Here is a 19,289-nt window from a genome sequence, read left to right on the forward strand (position 1 = left end):
AGACTGGATCCCAGAAGGGAAAAGGTAAACAAGTATCTATAAAGGACAGCTGGGTGTAACCAAGGCAACGGGAGTTGTGACATCATTTATAAAGCTGATGTTTGCTACTGATACGTGCTAAAGTATTGCAGTGATCTGAGTGTTTTTGTCCCCTCCAAATTCTTATGTTGAAGTCCTCCAAACCAGGAAAGGGAGGGGCTCTGCCAAGCTGGGGGTCTTCACCTGCTGCACCCCACGAGGAGGCTGGCTTTATGGGTCGGCGGCCCACGGCCCACCAGACAACAGTGGTCTGCAGAGCATTTGACAACAATAACACTCTCTGAGTCACACTGACAGGAAGCGCAGGAAGGAAGGTGCACGATATTTTCCAGCTCAGCATGGCTAAATTTACATCTCACGGCCTGGCCCACGTCCTGCAGCGTGGCCTTGGGTCCAGCTGCAACTTTCCAAGTATTCAGCCGGTTGCCCAGCTCAGGCCGCAGGAAACCCTGGGCCGTGCGCTTTCCGATGCTCCCACAGCCCGGCGAGCTGAGCTCCTGGGTCGCTTACTGCTACAGTTCCAATGTTTGTGTCCGCCCCCAAATTCACGTGTTGAAATCCTCACCCCCAAGGTGATGTATTAGGAGGTGGGTCTTGGGGTGGTGATTAGGTCACAAGGCGGGCCCAGAGAGCTTGCTGGCCCCTTCCACCAGGTGAGGACACAGCAGGAATGTGCCACCACGAGGAGGCAGCCCTGCCCAGACTGCAGCCTCAGAACTCATGAGCTGCCAGGCTGTGGCAGTTGTTCTGCAGTCCAAGCCCAGGAGTACACTGATCCCGAACTGCTCAGGCCCCAGGGGTTCACTGGTTCAGGGGATCCTGAGCCGAGGAGGACAACTCCGGGAGTCCCTGGTCAAAGGAGGCAGACAGAGAAGGCGCGAGGCAGACAGAGAAGGCGCAAGGCAGACCCCAGACAGGTGGACAAGCACGTCATGCCTCAGCAGAGACAAGAGCCGAGGGGAGGCCTTGTAGGCCAGGGGGAGTCAGCAGCATGTCCGCCCCGTAGAGCAGGCGACTGGCGGATTTGGGTGAAAGGGCAGGGGGAGGAAGGGCTCCTGGAGGGGGACAGGCTGTGCGAAGACACAGGGTGGGGAAGGGCACGGCCCATGTGGGGACCCTGACAGCTCAGCACAGTGGGCAGGGGGCATGGCGGGAGGGGATGAGAGGTGTGGCCAGGAGGACTGGGCCGAGTCCCGAGTCACAGGCCCTCAGCCAGCCTGTGGAGCCCCTCCCTGTGCAGGGGGACTCCCGGGCCAGCCTGGTGAGGTCCTACCCTCAAAACAGCCCCCAGCAGATGCCAAATGGTGCAGCCACTATGAAAAACAGTACAGCAGCCCCTCGAAAACTTACACACAGACTGACCATTGCCTACGGCGATTTCACTTCTGGGAATAACCCCAAAAGAACAGGAAGCAGGGTCTTAAAGAGACAATGTGCACCCCACATTCACAGCAGCGCTGTTCACAGCCCACGTCCACTGCTGGACGGAGGCACAAGCACGATGTGGCCTACCCCTGTCATGGAAAGCTACTCAGCCTTACACAGGAAAGACCTTCCGACACGTGCTGCAGTGTGGACGAACCCTGAGGACACGACGCTCTGTGGAATAAGCCAGACGCAAAGGGACACACCCCGTACGAGTCTGCTTACGTGAGGTCCCTGGAGGAGTCAGGCCTGTAGACACAGCAAGTAGGATGCTGGGTGCGTGGCCTGGGGGCGTCAGTGTTTAATGGGGACAGCGCATCATTTGGGGGAGATGAGAAGGTTCTGGAGATGGGTGGTGGTGATGGCTGCACAATAACGTGAACGTGCTTAATGCCACTCAGCTGTACTCCTCAAAATGGTTAAAATGGTAAATTTTACGTTGTGTCTGTTTTACCGCAATAAAATAATGAAATTTAAAAATACAAAAACCACGCCCCACCTGGTGAGGGAGAGAGAGTGTGGTCAGCTCAGGAGCCCCGCAGGCGGATCCCACTCGCAGCTCAGGAAGGGGCTGCGGAAGGGTTCTCAGTGCTGGGACCTTGCAGGGGCGCCCGGGGAGGAAGGCGGGACGCACTTCCACAGGCCTGGAAAGGGAACAAGTCCTCCCGGGGTGGGGGGGGGGGTCGAGGAAACACAGCCACGGCCAGCGGGGGGCCTTCCTGCATGGTGGGAGCTCACGCATGGCTTCTCTCTGCTCACCTGCGCTTTCAACAACGCACACGTCCTGTCTGTGACACTGTTGATCCCACGGCCACTACTTCTAACTACGACAATAACGATGGTAAAAACACTCCAGAAAATGCAGGTGAGAGCAGTGACCCAGGTGAGGTTGGGGCCTCCTCCATAAGGTCCCCCGGCGACCAGCAGGGAGGGACACATGCAGGCCTGGCTCGTGTGGCAGGAGGGAAGGGGAGAGGAGTGTTTCCTCCAGCACCGTGGGGGGCTAGGCAGGGAGGTGGGGGCCGAGATGAGCTTGAAGAGGAGGAAACTGAAGGAAGGCAGGTCATGCCTCCGTGGCGTGCACGGTGTCTCAAACTCTTTTCTCCTTAAAATCAACGGCAAAGCCTGCTGCCTGTGGACGTTTCCCCCGAGGTCATCACATCTGACCTCAAGCTCAGCTGGATGTTGCCTCCTTGCAGCAGCCCCCACCCCCGCCCTGTCCCTGCCCCTGTGGGTCTGCACTGTCTACACATTCTCGCCAGCCTGCAAAGCATCTCAAGGAGGTGGGAGGGGCCTGGGCTGGGGACAGACGGCCCTGAGCTCAGATGGCAGCTGTGCCTCTTCTGGCAGTGTGACCTCGGCCACCTCCCTCCCTCAACCCATGGAGCCCTAAGTATTTCTGGGAGTTCCAGAGTAACTCTAAGGAGACCACAGACATCCAAGTGTGTGCTCTGGGGAGCGCCGGCCCGAGCAAACAGAAGCTGCAATCTTACTGATTATACGCCCCAGGGGTCTGGGCCCCAGACATGACCTGCAGTTAATTACCACCCCTCCGCCTCCTCCGCAAGCCACGGCCACACGTGGCTTCATCCAGAGCTTTTCCTGCAATTCACTTTTGTTCACCTGAAGCTCATGGACACCCAGGGAAACGGCTTCTGCCAAACGCGTTAATGTGATTTGGGTCAAGTAATCGATATCTGAATATTCAGTTTCCATAACGGGGAGGGTGGGTTATGCTTCATTTAGGCGTTGGTGGGTTTTGCTTAGTATTCGGAGCAGATAGATAGGCAGGTTGCCCAGAGGAGACCTATTTGTGAGGGTGATTCTGAGTTCTAAGAAAAAGGAGAATTTGCAACAATGTGCTAACTTGCCAAGCCGTTCCTACAGTTCCAACCTGAAATTTCTTTCCTCCGCATGCTGGGGCCAAGTGTTGCAAATTTCCCAACTTTCCTCCGAGCTTTAAGTACTCAGAGAGTGGAGAGATGCCTGAGCGAGGCTCGCGCCCCGAGCAGAACACGGACGACAGGAGGCCCCAGCGCCCTGCAGGGGTGGACAGAGGACCCGACTGCTGGCGCAAAGGGATGAGCCGCAGGCCCAGCCCCTGTGGCTCCTTCCTTCAAGTTGCTGCAGCCTCAGAGTCAGGCGATACCATGGGACACAGAAGGTTCTATTCCTGGCATAACTAACCCTCTTTCCCAGAACTGGGACAGTGAGGCCTGGACAGTGACGCCAGGGTCTCCTTACCGGCTCGAGCCCCTCCCCAGTGCTCTGGGTCTCAGTGCACAGCACCAAGTGCCACACTGTGACCGTCTGCTCCCGACCAGTCTCCCTGTCACCTGCACTTCCCGAGGGCAGGGACTCTGTCCACCTCCCCTCACTGCCCTACATCGCCCCACTGGGCCGGCACCGAGGCCTCCAGGGCCCAGAACGTGCGTTGGCAGCACATTCACGATGCTGCTCCACCTTCAGGTGCAGAGGGCACACGCCCCATCACCCGGCTGCATGATCACCCTCACAGCCCAAGAGCTCAAGAGCCACCAGATGTCACAAGATGCAGTTTAAAGCCTCAAAGCTGGTGCCCCCACCCCAGCCCTCTGCTCTTCTTAAGTGAAATTATGAAAAGGGATGTGGGTGGGCGAGAGGACTGCTGGGGTTAGCCACCGAGGGATGGGTCTTGGTTGCTGGTGTCCCTGGTGTGTGGCCACGGCCTCTTGGTGGCCAGGGAGGGGACCCGGGGCTTCCAAAGCAGGAGCCTCACCCTTGACCTCCCACACTCTGCCCTGCAAGGTCAGACGAAGCTGCCACTTCCTCAGTTGAGCAGCCCCAAGGGATATGCCCCCTCCCCGAGGATAGCGCCACGCATTCCCAATCTAGCTGTGGAATTCAGCTGGGCTTGGCCCTTGAGGAGCCTTGAGTCTGGGGAAGGGGGACAAGGAAGACAGCAGACAGGTGGGGAGACACGGGGATGCGGCCTCAGCACCTGTCCCTTGCACACTCTCAGCTGCTCCCCTCCCCTCTGCAGATCCTCCCCCCCCACCACTTGCAAGGACAAATACCCAAGTCCTCCCTTGAGCCCCGGCCACACCAGCTCAGTCCTCCCCCGGACCCCATGGCTAGACGTCTTGACAAGGCTGTCGACACAGAAAGTCCCCAAACCTGGCTCAGCGCAGCATCACCTGGCGGGTTCTGAAAAGTGCGCATCCTGGGGCCCCACCCAGGTCTTTCAGAGTGCCCCAGGCCTGGGAATCTGCATTTTGTACCATCTTCACCACCTACCCACCCCTCCAAGGACTGAGCCTCCCCCAGCACTGACTCATGGGCTCCCAGGCCAGAGCTCCTCTCAGCACCAGGGAGCACCTGCTACAAGCCCGGCACTGTGTGAGGTGCAGGAGACCACAATGCACTACAGCCCGACAGCACTGTGCAGCCCCTGCCCTGCATCCTGCACCTTACCCCAGGCCTAAGGTGAGGGCACAAATGAAGTTCCTCAAACACACCCCCTCCCCCCTACCTCTGGGGCTCTGCATGAGCTATCCCTGCTGCCGGGATGCCCTTCTCCCACTGCTTTGTCTGGCTGACTCCTACTTGGTTGGATGTCACCTCCTTCAGGAAGCCTGCCAGTATTTCTCTTTTAGGCCCAGTTTGCTTCTCCCCATGGCCCCCCGAGATGTGCTTTCTCGTGTGTTGTCATCATGTACTACATGGGCTGGGTGTTCCTGGAGGGAAGAGCTGCGTTACGGTCACATCCCACACCTGCTCAGGATTGGAGCACTCAGGGGGAGCCACCACCTCTGTACCGAGACAAACCTATGACTTCTGGGTTGGCTGCATGTTAGAGGACATGGCTGCCCAGGAGACTTTGGGTGGGGCCGAGCCTTTGTAGCAGGCCGGGCTTCTGCGAGGCAGTGTCCCCGGGGTCAGTTGGCTCAGGGAGAGGTGGGTCTTCACAGGGAGAAGCCACCACGCCCCGCCCTGCAGGCTGCCCCGCAGGGGCTCCCCAGGTCAATGCCATGGAGGTGCAGGCTGTGGCCCAGGCTGTCCCCTTCCTCCCAATACAGAGCCAAGCCCTGTTGAGGTCTGCTGGGCCACAGGGGTGCCTTGCAGAGCCAGGGGAGGGGAAGGTGCCAAAGCTCAGAGCAGAGCAGCAAAGGGGGCAGCCCCTGGTGCCTGGGGTGGGGGCAGAAATTGCCTAGAAGACCTCGTTCCAGCAAGATGTTCTTTCCAAGTTGCCAGCCTTGGAGGCTGTGGGTCACATTTAGGTAAGAAAAGGACGGCTTCGTTATAGGTCCCTCTCAGAATCCACCTTTCATGCCCCAGGGCAGCCGGCAGAGGAGCCAGTCTATTTGGAAGCCTCCCGAGAACTGTAAACATACAGACGGCACGCACACAACCTCACGCTGCGCTAGCAGAGGATGCGGGGAAGCCTGGGTCGGCGGCCGACCCACATTTAGTGCAGGCTGTGGAGGGAGAAGTCGCGGCTCAGCAACAGCACTGAGTCGGGAAGAGCTGCTGAGTTCAAGGCCAGCGCTGCTGCCGACCATCGGGGTGACACCCTGACCATAACCGACCAACGGGTGACACCGGGCATGTTTCTCAACGTCACTGTGCTCAGTGTCCCCACCTGTGAAATGGGGAGTCACTCTAACCAGCCCCCCCACTGCTGCGAGAGCTACTCGAGGGGAAGCTGCACAGCGCTCCCACAGTGCGTTGCTGGTACTCCGCTCTCACAGCCACCGGGCACCCCTGTGACCAAGTGTGAGCTCTTTGAAAAGCATAAAAACGCCCATGGAGGAAAGGGACATTTTTTTTTATCAGGCACAGGAGTCATTGCCCCCATTGGCTTCAATCTGGAAGAACCGGGTGGGGAGACACATGGTCTGGGGGAGGTGGCACTGGGTGGGGGTTCTGAGAGCCAGGCAGGCTGGTAGGAGCCCAGCCCCCCTCACCAGCCGTGTGGCCTTGGGCAGTCTCACCCCGGTGGCCTCGTCTGCAAATTGGGAGCAGTGAAGTCCATCCCAAAGGGACCTCTCCACAATTCCCAGTGTTACCGGATGCTCTGCTAATGGCAGGTATCGATTTTTACTGGACAAATTAATCACTCCTTTTGGGTCCCACTCTGGTCAGCGGCCGGGGGTTCCTGAGGCTGCTAGCACACACCCAGGATATATTTAGCTCTCCGCTGAGCCGGGCTGGCTGCCGGCATTCCAGCTGAGGACAGGGAATCTCAGACCAGCTCCTAATTTCTCGTCAGCAACTGTGGAATTCGTTACAGAGCAACTCCCTCTCTTTTATAACCGTAGACTACCTTATCACCAGATCACACACACACATGAACACACACGCACTCGCAAACATGTTCTATTTTTTATTTTGGGTTTTTTTTTTACCTTTTAAAAAACCGTTAATTATGATGGTACATAATAGTTGCATATGCACACACTTCGGGTCCCTGTGCCATGACACGCTGATGCCCTGGCTCTGTGGTGAGAGTCTAACCTCCCAAAATAGAGAACAAGAACACTGTCCTAGAGCCAGGAGACCTGGCTGGGCGCCGGGGAGTCTGACAGCTGCTCTCTAAGGGAGCGTCCTTGAGACCTAGTATTGAGCAAACCCGTCACTTGCATGTCCTTAAAATGAATAAGCAGGAAAAACATGAAACAGCAAAGTGTTAGGAACAAAGGAAAAGTTGCCCATAATCCTATCCCTTTTCTTCTAGTGCACGTTTCTGCATATTTTGCAGACTGTGTATGATATTTTGTCTCCTGTATTTTTCATCTGTCACCAGCTTTAACACATATATTTATTGATCCTTCATAATCATTTTAAAATTGCATAATATTTCAGCTTTTATCAGGAGTTCCCAAAGTGGTCTAGGGACCCCTGGAGGTCTCTAAGACCCCACTGGGGGCTCAGAGGGTCAAAACCATTTTTGTGATAACACTCGGATGTGATCTCCCCTTTTCACTCACTTTCTCCTGAGCGTGTGACGGAGCTCTGCAGAGGCTGTGTGGCATGCGGCATGACAGCTGACTGAATACAGAGCCGGACATCAGAATCCAGCCACCGCCTATTAAGCCAGACATTAATGAGATTTGCAAAGCTGTAAAGCTGCGCCCAGCTCAGTAAAATGCTCTTATGTTAACATGCAAAGGGTTCGTTATTCTTACTTAGTTTTACAAATTTTCTAAAAATTCTCTTCCAAGTTCTAATATAGCAAATATCAATAAATATAATGCACATAAGCAAAAGCTCTTTAGAGTCCTCGGTGATGTTGAGTCCTAGGCCCTCTGCGTTTGCAAACGTTGCTGTGGATGGGTGGTCATTTATGGAGCCAGCGTTCTGTGGCCGGACATTTACCTATAGAGTATGTCACCCCTGCCACCAATGGCTCTCTATGCCCAGGTCCACACCCGTGATTCAGAAGGGATTCCCAGAAGCAGCATTATTCTACCAAAAGGCAGGAATGTGTTCAAGGCTTGATAGATTCTTTCACGTAACTTTACAAACCGATGCTCCCATCCACAGCCTGTGACAGTGTCTGGCTCACTGGATGTTTAAATTTAGCTGAGTTAGAGTAAGATTTTTTATCCTATGAGAAGTCATTTTCACTCTCTCGGCCATTCCAAACACCCCACAGGGAGAAGAAAGTGTATCAGCCCCAGAAATAAAACGCTCCAAGACGCTGCCTGTGGCCGGCTGAATAGTGGCCTCCCAAAGACATCCCTAATCTCCGGGACCGTGACTATGGCCTTACATGGTTAAAGGGGGGATCTTTGCAGATGTGTAAAGTAAGGATGTGAGATGGGGAGCTTGTCCTGGATGTCACCACATGCATAAAAAGGAGGCAGAAGGAGATTCCACGCACACGGAGAAGACCACGTGAAGACTGAACAAAGGTTTGAAGGTGCTGGCCTTGAAGAGTAGGGAGACACGGCCACGAGCCACGGAACGCGGCAGCCACGGCAGCTGGAGAGGCGAGGGTGGCTCTCCCGTAGGGCCTGCGGAGGGAGCGCGGCCCTGCTTCAATCAACTTTGGCCCAGTGGTGCTGATTTTGAACTTCTGGCCTCCAGAACTGTGAGAGAATAGATTTCTTTTGTTTTAAGCCCCCTAGTGTGTGGTTACAGCAGCCGCAGGACACTCACGTGCAGCCTTTCTGCAGCGCTAGAGGTTTTGTGACCTGAGTCTCCAGATGACAGAGGGACCAGCTCCATCAGCACTGGCCTGCAGGGAGCGCCTTTCTTTAATGTGTGACTCACCCTTTTATCAAGAAAAGTCTGCCTTGGGCCCAACATCCCAGGAGAGGGGCAGGAGTCAGGGCACCGCTGGAGACCACCGGCTCCAACTCCCGTGGGCTCCCCTGGAGGCCCAGGCAAGCAGGTGTTGACGGGCGGTGACCAGACCATGCTGGGGGAGAGCCCCTCACCCGAGCCCGCCAGTAGTGCCCTCCTTGGCGAGTGAGGTGGGGGTGGAGGGAGGACAGGGAGAGGCAGTGGTGGGGGCAGAACGAAGCTCCCATGTAGTGGGCCCAGGCCTGGCGAGGTTGAGACAGGCCCAGCCTGGCTGGAGCAGGGAATTAGCTGGTGGGACAAGAGGCCTGACAGCAAACAGTGATCCAGGCAGCACCGGGGTCCCAGGGAGGCCTTCTCGCTGGGTCCCAGAGGCGGCTCTGGGCCTGAACTGATGCAGGGGTGACAGGAGGTGCGGGCCCCTCAGGATGCTGGGGGTGCCATGGTGCGCCAGGTAGGACTGCAGGCTTGGCAGTGAGCACTGTGCCCACCAGCAGAATGACCCTGGGGGAGCTCCCTAATTCCCTGGCCTCTGCCCGGCTATGAAGTGGGGCTACCAGCAGGACGGAGCAAGGGGATTTGGCGTAAGGACTACGGGGCCCATGCACACAGCAGTGCAGGCCCCAGGACAGCGCTGGGCCCCACATGGGGGGAGCAGTGTCAGCCACTCCCCTGCCAGTGTGCACCACAGGGTCCTGCTTGCCTGAAAGCAAACGCTATGCCCCTCGGGCAGGCCCCTCTGCCCACTGATCCAAACCACACGCGAGCTACAGGGTCCTTCAGGACAACCCCAGTGGCAGAGGGGCCTCCTGCGGGTGACGCCACGACTGGTTCCTGGTCTCCTGGCTCTGCTGGAGCTACTCATACACCACGAGACCCGGGCTCCCCAGACACTGGGAACAGTCGGGCTGTGCCAAGACTCAAGGGCCCTAGAGACCGGGGAGAGTCAGGCCACGCCGAGCCACAGAGCCCCCCCACACTAGACAAATCAAAGCTCCACCAACATTCGGATCCAGGTGTGCTGACACTGACAACAGAGGCGGGCCTCTGGGTGTCCACGAGGACCTTGTCCAGCAGGAAGCCATGCAGACGTTGCCACAAGAGCCCTGCTGGAATCCCGGCCGGCAACCCATCCAAGCCATCACTGGATGTTCCTCCTTGGTAAGGTGGGGATAATCAGAAGTGACATTCATAGCATTTTCCGGGGTGTGTGCAGGCCCCCCAGTCAGAAGGGCTGCAGGCTGGTCACCTGAAGGCCATCCAGAGCCGGGGCAATGGCCCCTCTGCCCTGGGGGAGCGTGAGGCTGAGTGAGGACATGGCATGGCGTGGGAGCGTCTCAGCAAACACTGTCTTCTCCCCCGTCAGTGGATGTCCTCATTTGCACACTGTCCACTCGCAGGTGTTCACCAAACAGCTCTCTAACCCAGGCAACCAGGAACAAGTGGCAGGACAGGCCCCGCATGCTGTGCACTGAAACGACACTGTGTCGTTCTGGGAGAAGTTCCAGAACAATCTCCAGTTTGCAAATGTTTCCATATCTCACTCCCTCGACCTCACCCACCCTGCGCGGAACACAGGAGGGCGTGACCACCCGCTCGCAGGAGCAATCAGCACAGGCACCTGACTCTGGGAGCCTGCCGCGGGCCTGCAGGGCTGCTCCTTCCACAGGCTCGGGGGAGCATCCCTCCTCACCTCTTCCAGCTTCCGCCCTGGTGTCGCTCAGCAGTGGCCCCTCCGTCTTCCAAGCCGGCAGGAGAGACTCCCCTGCCCCCACCTCTGCCCTGGCATCTTCCCTTCTCTAGCCCTGCTGCCCTCTGCTAGCGAGAACCCCCATGGTAACACAGGCAACCCTCGATCCACAGCAATCGCCTGTGCGGGTCCTGAACTCAGTCAAGTCTGATCTGTCCGCTCTGCTGGGCGGGGTAACACAGACATGGGGCTGGGGATCGGGACAGAGCCCTCTTTGGGGGCCATTGCTCAGCCCCCCCACCACCACGTGAGGGGACACTGAGTGAGTGGCAGCACCAGCCCTGGGCCGAACCGCAGCCGGGACCAGACAGGTCCTCTGCAGGCCCCGGCTCTGTGCCCCAGCTCAGAGGGGGGCAGGGACGCGACGGCCCTGGCAAGAAGAGGAACCCTGAGAGGGAGAGGAGGGGTCCCGGATGGGAGCAGGTGGGAGCAGGTGGCAGGAAGGATGCAGGCTGTTTGGGCAGCACTTTGCACACAGCAGTTGTTGAGGGACCAAAGGAGCATCTGGAATAGCTCTGAGCCCTTGGGCTGCCATGGCTGGACACAGAGGCCCAACCCAGGCTGTGGCTGGACCAGACCTGGGTCCCGTGGGAGCCGCTGGGGTGGGCAGCTTCGTGGCGACACCCCCTCACCCCGTGGTCAGTCACCCAGGGCACACAGACCTCTCTGCGCCTCCAGCCACACCCCAGCCGCAGAGTGGTGCCACCCACCCAAACACACTCCCTGACTCACCCCCTTCCCCTGTGCTTCCAGGGTCACCTCCCTGGTAAACCACTTGCGCCACTCGGGGAGCCTAAATGGAGACAGTTGTGGGGCAGAGAGCTTGGAACATCACGAAGGCATTTGAAACCAGCTGCCAAGTGGAAGGTCGTCGGGACAGTCCTTAGAATTCTTTCTTGGCACTTCCTGTCTAACTGCAGCACCAGCAGGGCTTGAGATGCCATTCTCCACACACAATCCTGGGGACACTGAAGTCCTCCAGAAGCAGAGGGCCAGGGAGAGGCCAGGCTGTGCGGCCTGCACCCAGAGAGACAGCGGACAGACGGGAGGCCGCGATGAAGGGGACTGGGTTCCACCCGTCATTCATCCTCCATTCGGCATTCAGGAAACACCTCTCAGGCAAGCACTAGGACAGACCCCGGGGGACCAGCCAGCTTTGTACACTGCAATGACATCGGTTCCTTGGTCCACTGGCTGGAATCACGTTGCCAGACTGCCTCTCCGCCTTGTCGTTCTACCAGTGAAGAAAGCGCGGCCACAAACGTCCGGCACGTGCGCTCTGCACAGGCAGCAGGAGGGGCTCTGGGTGCTGTGCAGAGTGAAGACTGCTCAGGGGACCGTGACACAAAACACCAGGCCTCAGGAGGATGCAGCCACCACCTCAGCCTGGAGCTGGGTGACTCTAGGGACCGCCTGTCCTGGCGCAGATGGTGCAAACAGGACTTAGGCAAGGCTGGGCAGGGGAGGGAGCAGGCCCAGCAGAGAGGGAGTGGCACTCCAGCCTGGGGCGCAGCTGGTGCAAAGTGTACCAGGGAGGGTGTGATGTCAGGTCTGTCCTGCACTTGGAGGGCATTTCTGGTTGTGACAGAGACCATGCCACCTGCTTCCTGGTGCCTGCTATTCCCCAGGCCTTGGGCACCACTCCCCATCTCTAGCCTGCCAGCAATCCCCCAAGGCAGGTGTTATCACCTGTACTTTTCAGGTGGGAAAACTGAGGCAAGGGGCAGTTAGGAACCTGCTAGGAGGGACACACCAGCAAGTGACCACTGGGACTAGAGCCCAGGTATACCTGACCCCAAAGCCACTGTACCCAGACTGATGCACTCAAACTGCCCCCTAACACTTGGAACTCTCTGGCCAAGGGAAAGTGGTGCGAAGCTACCGAAGATGTCACCCACCATGGGACCTGCTTACTACCTACGGGGCTGCCACAAGCCTGCACAGAAGGCCCACTGGAGGGCAGGAAGCACAGAACTACTCTGGAACCTGGAGGCCTTGCTGTTTGCAGAATCAAAGGGTGAGCGGGCACCGCCTTCCACTGCCCGGTCCTTCCCACAGTCACCAGGGACGCAGATGCCCTCCAAGCTCAAGTGTCAGGCAGACATCACGATGCTGCCTACCCGACAGGAGGTGAGAAACCTCCCTCGACACAAGGGAACCTCAGCACGAAGGCCATGTGCTCCCTGCCTGGCAGGAAACTCCGTGAAAACACCAGATGAGAAGGGCTGACGGGCATGTCTCCCTGCAGGGACATTCAGCCTCACACCCAGACATGGGGGGCCGTCAGAAGAAAGCGGGGCATACACTGAGGGTGGCAGGGGCCCCTGTTTTTACAGATGGGTATACTGAGGCACAGGAGGGAAGATGACTCACCCAAAGCTACACAGAGGTCCAGGTGAGGGGCTGAGCTATGTGAGCAAGGCAGAGGCCGGCGTGGATGGCTGCCTTTGAGGGGAACAGCTCCAGTAGAACCCAAGGGCTTGGGGTGGGGTCAGGACAGTTGGGCCAAGGGTCAAGGGTACAGGGGGGCATACGGGGCTCTCTCATGGTGAAAGCTCTTAGGGTGGATCGCTGGGGCCATGTGGTGGCCTTGGGCAGGAACCCTGTAGAAAGCAGGGGAGACAGCAGATCTGGGGTCAGACTGCTGGGCGTGGGTCAGGTTCTGCTTCTGGGATAATGCTTCCCGGCTCAGGTGAGAAGTGGTGTGTGAGACCCCACCAGGAAGCATTGTTGTGATGCCCCCAGCTGGGCCAAGCCTCATCCAGACTACTCAGCACCCATGAAATCACCCATGGTGGTCGGTTAAAGCCGAAGGTGGAGGACAGACAGACAGAGCCCGCCAGCTGGGGAGATGCACATGAGGGGCCCAAACTCCAGCTCTGCCGTTTACAAATCGTGGGGTACCAGGCAACTGACAGGACCTCGTGGGCACCCCAGCAGCCCTGAGCAGTGCGTGAGGATCCCGGGGGAAACGTATACAAGTGTCTGGCCCAGGGCCCATTAGAAGCACTCCGCAAGCCGTGGCTGTTGTGACATTTAAGCCTGTCCTACCTGGGTGCTGCCCGACACCCTAGATACCCCGAGAGCCGTGGCAGTGGAAAAATTCCTTGAGTAAACAGAGATGGCTGGGCTCAGGTTGCTCCACGCGGGCCACCAGCCTCAGAGGTGTGCTTCTCTGGGGCTTCCCGGGGGCCGGGCAGGGCATCGCAGATGGAGGCCTGCCATGGGCTGCCTGGGCAGACGTCCCCGGCAACAGCACCAGGCACTACGAGCTGTCACTGAGCATGACCCGTGCTTTGCTGTCGCACCGTTTAACTACCTCTCTGAGCCCCTTCCCTGTGCCAGGCACCCTCAATCCCTACAAGGCTGTGGGGAGAGACGGCAACAGAGGAAGAACAGGAGGCTCAAGCACCAACAAGGACAGCTGGCAGGAGCTGGGGTGTGAGCCCGAGACCCAGTCCTACTGAGGCAGAGGCACAGCCGGGGGCGCAGCAACCAAGGCCCCTGAGGTGTCTGCGCAGACAGGGGACTGTGGAACCCAGGCTCTGGGTTTGGGCATCTGTCCAGCAGCCTAGCATCCCAGCACCTGTGGGTATCAGCAACTGTGGCCTGGTCTGGCCCCGAGGACAGGCAGCACCCATTTAAAAGGTCAGTGACAGGACTGGCCTCGTCCCCAGGGTAGAGACCTTCCTCCTCTCTCCCTCCATCTCCCAGTCTTGCCAGTTTCCTCTCGCCAGCTCACAGCGCTCCGGCCACCCAGATGAGGCTCACCCAGGGTGGGTGACAGGCGGCTTCTCCATGAATCAGGGACATGCTCCTTTCTTTCCCTGGGACAGTAAGGAAGACTTTCCAGGAGTTCATCAAACTCAAGACTTGATTCCAGAAAAAACGCTATCCCTCAACTATCTCCTGGACTGAAACCATGAAGAATCAAAGGATCCTGGGTGCAAGTTAAGAAGTAACCCTGCACACCAAGGAAAAGCAGGTCAGAGCTTGGAGGTGACCAGGCTGAGCCATGGCGGTCCTTTCCAGACGCAATCTCATGGATTTCTGGGTCAGGAGGATTTGTCTTCTGCTGCGCCTCATTTGGAAGGGAGCCACACCGGGAAAGCCGGCACCATGCAGCCCCTTGTGCTGAGCTCCCAGGGCTGGGAGGCCACCTCCCTTGCATACACGGCCCTGCAGAAGGGTCTCTCTGGACTCCTCCCCAAGACATGGATTTCCAAACCAGCGCGTGCCCCCCTCGGGGCTGAAAGCAATGCTGGCTGTCTTTCCTGCACTGCATCTTTCATTACAAAAGAAAAGTGCACACAGTGAAGAAACCCGGGAAGACGTGGAGGGTAACGATGCAGGTGAGGGAAGTCCTATTCTTCCTCCGGCCACCTACAGATGGCTACTGTGCACATCACGATGCGTTTCCTTCTAGTCTTTTTTCCCTCATGGTTTTGTAGAGTTGAGATCCTAAATAATATAGAGTTTCACCCTCAGCGGTTTGCTAAATTAGACCTGTTTTCCTAAGCATTTTCTCCTAACCTTGGAGATTCTTCACAGACACAGTTACTAGAGTGTCCCCCCACCCCCACCTAGAATGTCAGTCCCAATGGGAGTTTGTTCTTGTCCACTGCTAAATCCCAGGGCCCGGGGCAGTGCAGGTTCATAGCAGGCATTTACTAAATATTAGGAACATACTAGGCATTTCATAAACATGTATTGAATAAATGAATGATTGAATGGCTGACATATTCTATCACTCCCCACAGTTAGGTGGTTTCTAATTTCGCTGTTAGTGGTGATGCCGAGGGGAACATCTCCATGGCTACGTCGTTGCCCACTCTTGGATTAGGAGAAGAAATATGTGTCTCTGTCCACATGCCGGGACCTGCGCTGAACAAGGCAGAGGCTCTGGCTCTGCCATACCTGCTCCTTGACCCTGGATGGTTGCTTTTCCTCCTCTAGGCCTCAGTTTCCCCTCTGTAAGGGTGGGTGGATTTGGGCTGGAGCACCCCTAAATCCTAACACAGCAGCCATGGAGGCAGAAGACAGCAGAGATGGCCAGCCAGGCACCCGCCACTGGCTCTGCACTCGTATTAGGGGCTGAATTGTGTCCCTCCAAAATCATATGTGAAATCTGAGCCCCCAGTCCTGCAAAATGTGATTGTGTGTGGAGATAGGGCCTTTAAGGAGGTCATTAAGGTTAAATGAGGTCTCTGGGGTGGGCCCTAGTCCAACCTGACACAGACAGGTAGAGAGCGATGACCACGCGAAGGCTCAGGGAGAAGACAGCTGCCCACAAGCCCAGTGGAGAGGCCTCAGAAGGAACCAACTCTGGCCACACCTTAATCTCAGACTTCTGGCCTCCAGAATTGTCAGAAAATAAACTTTTCCTCTTTAAGCCACCTGGTCTGCAGTACTTTGTTATGGAAACACACCCTCATGAGCCTCTGGCCACGAGGGGAATCCAACTTGCCCGGCCTGCAGCTGCCCAGGAGGACATCTAGGCAGAGGGAGCCTGGGCCTTGCTCAAGGATCTGGTGCCCATTGGTGGCAGAGCTGGCACTGAAACGCCCTGCCCCCCAGCTTGGGCACGTCTTGCACCAGCCACTAGCATACGACTATGTGGGCTGTAGTGTGATGAAGGTACCACCATACTCATCGTCATCTGCTGGGCTCACCATTGTGGGCCACCACTGTGCACAGAGCTAAGGGCATTCCCTCCAAATAACCGAGGAAAAGGGGGAAACTGAGGAATGGGGAGCCCCACAGCTAGTGTGCTGGATTCAGATCTAGGCCTGACACCATCTTCTCCCAACTTGCCATAGTGCTATATACATGATTCCCCTGGCCACTCGAAATTAACAGGCAACTGCATAGCCTTGATGTCACACCCAAGCTATCTTGGAGGCTCCTGCGTTGTCAGTCTAAGATGTACCCACAGCTCCGGTGATGTAGAGGAAGGGGAGCATCCAGCCCAGGAAGGTCACACAGGTTGTCTGGGGCTCTGGCCCATCTGGGCAGCTGGAGACTGGACCAGGCAATGCCAGGCACACCTACCACTGCCGAGCTCTGGAATAATGCCAGCCTTCATGGGGAGGGCCAAAGGGGACCTGCCCTTGGTGCCCTTGTTGACAGTGGAAGCTCCTGACCTGCCAGATGTACACAGCAGCCGGACATTAGAGCCCACAGGCCAGGCACAAGGGGCCACACTGCCTGCCCCCCGAACATAAGCATGGGTGGAAATTACTGCTGTGGCATCACCGGCTGCGGACAGGCTGGGCAGAGGCGACAGGTGGCCGGGAGAGCACATGCACTGCCAGTTCCAGAGGACTGGATTAACTCAGAGGGCTGAGGTGAACTTGGCCCCCTGGCAGTGCCACCCCTAGCTACCAAGGGCCTACTCTGTGTGGGGCTCCTCACGTTATACCTTGTCCCCTCCAGGCCACCAGTGCTACTGCTCTTACAGGTCAGGCAGCCAAGCTCAGGAAGTTGCCACTGGTGCCTAAGACCACTGGGCAGACACCATGGCATGAGCCCTGGTCTCCTCGCTCCCCACATCTCACAAATGCGGGGGGGTAGTGCTCCTTCTGAGGGCCCCCCTGATTACAGGGGGTACAGAGGTACCAATTATGGTCACAGCAGTATAAAATCACCCTGTGTGCACCTAGCCATTATCCCCATCTGCTATTAGATAAATGTGTCTGGAGGCTCTGCCAAGTGTCGGGGTGCCCTGCTCCCCAGCCATCCCCAGATAACAGGTTGGCCATGTCAGAAATCCTCTTCCAAAGGGTTCCGCCTCTGACCGCTTCCCGCTGCTCTGAGCCACTCTCCAAACACCGTCTGCGGTGCAGCCCTTCCTTCCTTGGCTGGGAGGGGAGGGGACAGTCTCCCCAGGGAGAGGGGTCCTTGGAGACATAGCCCCAGGCTCCAGCTCCCTCCAGGCCTACAGCCCACAGGAAGCTCCCACTAAATGCATCTTCCCTCCCCAGTCAGATTTTCCCCAGGGAAGCCACTGTCCCCACTGGTTTCTGCACCGTGGCTAAGGGCCATACTGCAGTCTGTGGCGAGACAGGCTTAGAGGAAAGAGCACAGGAGTCAGGGAGCACCGGGTTCGAATCCCCACCCCCCTGCATGAGCTAATCAAGTGACAAGCCCTGTGACCTCGGGTCCACCCTGAAAAATGGGGTGACAGCCTCTCCCTGGCCAGGAATGCACGGACAAGCCCTCAGCCCGGTGAGGCCCCAGGAGGCTCTGTCATCTTCAGGAGGGACTCCAGAGGCTCACCTGCCAAGGCCCCCAGCCCTACGTCTCAGTTTCCCCAACAGCACAAGGCGCCGCTGGGATGGGCGACGTGGGATTTTCAAGCTCTGCACAGAGGCTGTCAGATCCCAGAGGGTGGGTGCTGCAGGAGAAGCAGGGGTGCGACGCCCAGGGGCAAGGGTGTGGGGAGGCGATTCGCACTGATGTGGCCGGGCCAGGTCTGACACACATGCGGACTTCAGGTCTCCAAATGTGCGCGGAGAGCCCCGGGCGCCCAGGGTCGGCCTGACACCCCCATCGAGGTTGCGGGAGCCGCGCAAGGGCGGCGCCCCCTGCTGCAAAGCCCCGCCTGTCATCTCACCTCTCCGGGCTGGGTCTGGGGTGGCCCGGGCCTTTCGCCCAGACCCTAGGCCCCTCGCCCAGACCCAGGTCGCCTTCTGCAGCCTGCGGCAACCCCGACCCCGTGAGAAGCAAAGAAGGGGCGCCTTCCAGACAGCCCAGCGCTGCCAAGCCGGCTGGCACCGTGGGCAGCGATCCCCAGCCGGCGCCACTGAGCTGCGCGCCCCGGCGCAGGGGCAGGGGGCTGCGCGCCGGCCCCTCGTGGCTGCAAAACCCTGGGGCAAAAGTTGGGTGGAGCCACCGGACGATTTTCCCCGGTGTTGCAGGTGCAGCCTCAGAATGCTACCCAGCCCTTGCCGCGCTGCCATCCTGCGCAGGGACCCACCGGTCCCTCGGCGCCCAGCACTCACCTGCGCTCATGTCGGCAGCCGCTCAGAGTCAATCAGGGCGATCCGGCGCTGCGACAGCCAGACGCTCGGGGCCGGCAGGTGCCGCGCCCGCGCGATCCTCCGCCCGCCGCCCGCGCGCCCGCCGGCTCCGCGCCCGCCAGCCAGCGCCGCCGCAGCCCCCGGGCACGCAGGCCCCGCCCTCGCCACGCCCACAGCACGCCCCTCCGGGCGGCCCCGCCCCGCCCCGAGCCGCCGGCCGGGCGCACCCTGGGAAGTGTAGGCGCCGCGTCCCCGCCGCCGCGCCTTTGCGCCCGGGCCGCCGGTGGGCGGACTACAAGTCCCAGCAGGCTCCGCGGCCTGCGCGTGCGCAGAAGGGCGCTGGCGGCTGAGGCCCTTGGCAATGGCTCTTAGGTCTCTGCAGAAGTGTCGCTGCGGTCTCGGGGGCGGTCTGGTGAGGGGTTACTGTTCTCGGGAGCCCGGGAATCACGAGGAGAGCGGTGCAGGGAAAAGCGAGCTTGGTGCAGCACTTCTTCAGTCGTGGTGTTGCAAGGGGCCTGGAGACCTGGACCAGTCCCCCCTTGTCTTCCAGTTTACCGAGAGGGACTGACTCCCCTCGGTGACGTCAGGCTCCCGGCTGAGGCGTGGATGTGGGAGCAGGTGGCCCCCAATGTGCGTAGCTGCAGAGAAGCGGGCAGGAGACAGGCCTGCGCGAGTCTAGAGCATGGTGCAGAGGGCCGGGCCTGGAGGAGCATTTAGGAGGCAGAATGGCGGGAACCTGGCCCTGCATGCAGAGAGAGGGGCCAGGG

General features: G+C 58.6%; 1 protein-coding gene across 14 annotated transcripts in view; it reads right to left on the reverse strand.

The window, feature by feature from the left end:
• ABLIM2 (actin binding LIM protein family member 2) overlaps positions 1-18,632 on the reverse strand; it is a 146,432-nt gene extending 127,800 nt beyond the window's left edge. For 13 of the 14 annotated variants that reach the window (XM_045528173.1, XM_045528171.1, XM_045528172.1 and 10 more), the window contains exon 1: positions 18,505-18,595. In XM_045528173.1, the coding sequence (XP_045384129.1) occupies positions 18,505-18,514 (10 nt within the window). In that variant the 5' untranslated portion in view covers positions 18,515-18,595. Of the gene's footprint in view, positions 1-18,504 lie in introns of all 14 variants that reach the window. The other variant, XM_045528161.1, reaches the window with a different exon arrangement.
• Positions 18,633-19,289: the final 657 nt, after the last annotated feature.

This window comes from Lemur catta, chromosome 17, assembly GCF_020740605.2.
Source record: "Lemur catta isolate mLemCat1 chromosome 17, mLemCat1.pri, whole genome shotgun sequence".
Classification (NCBI taxonomy): Eukaryota; Metazoa; Chordata; class Mammalia; order Primates; family Lemuridae; genus Lemur; species Lemur catta.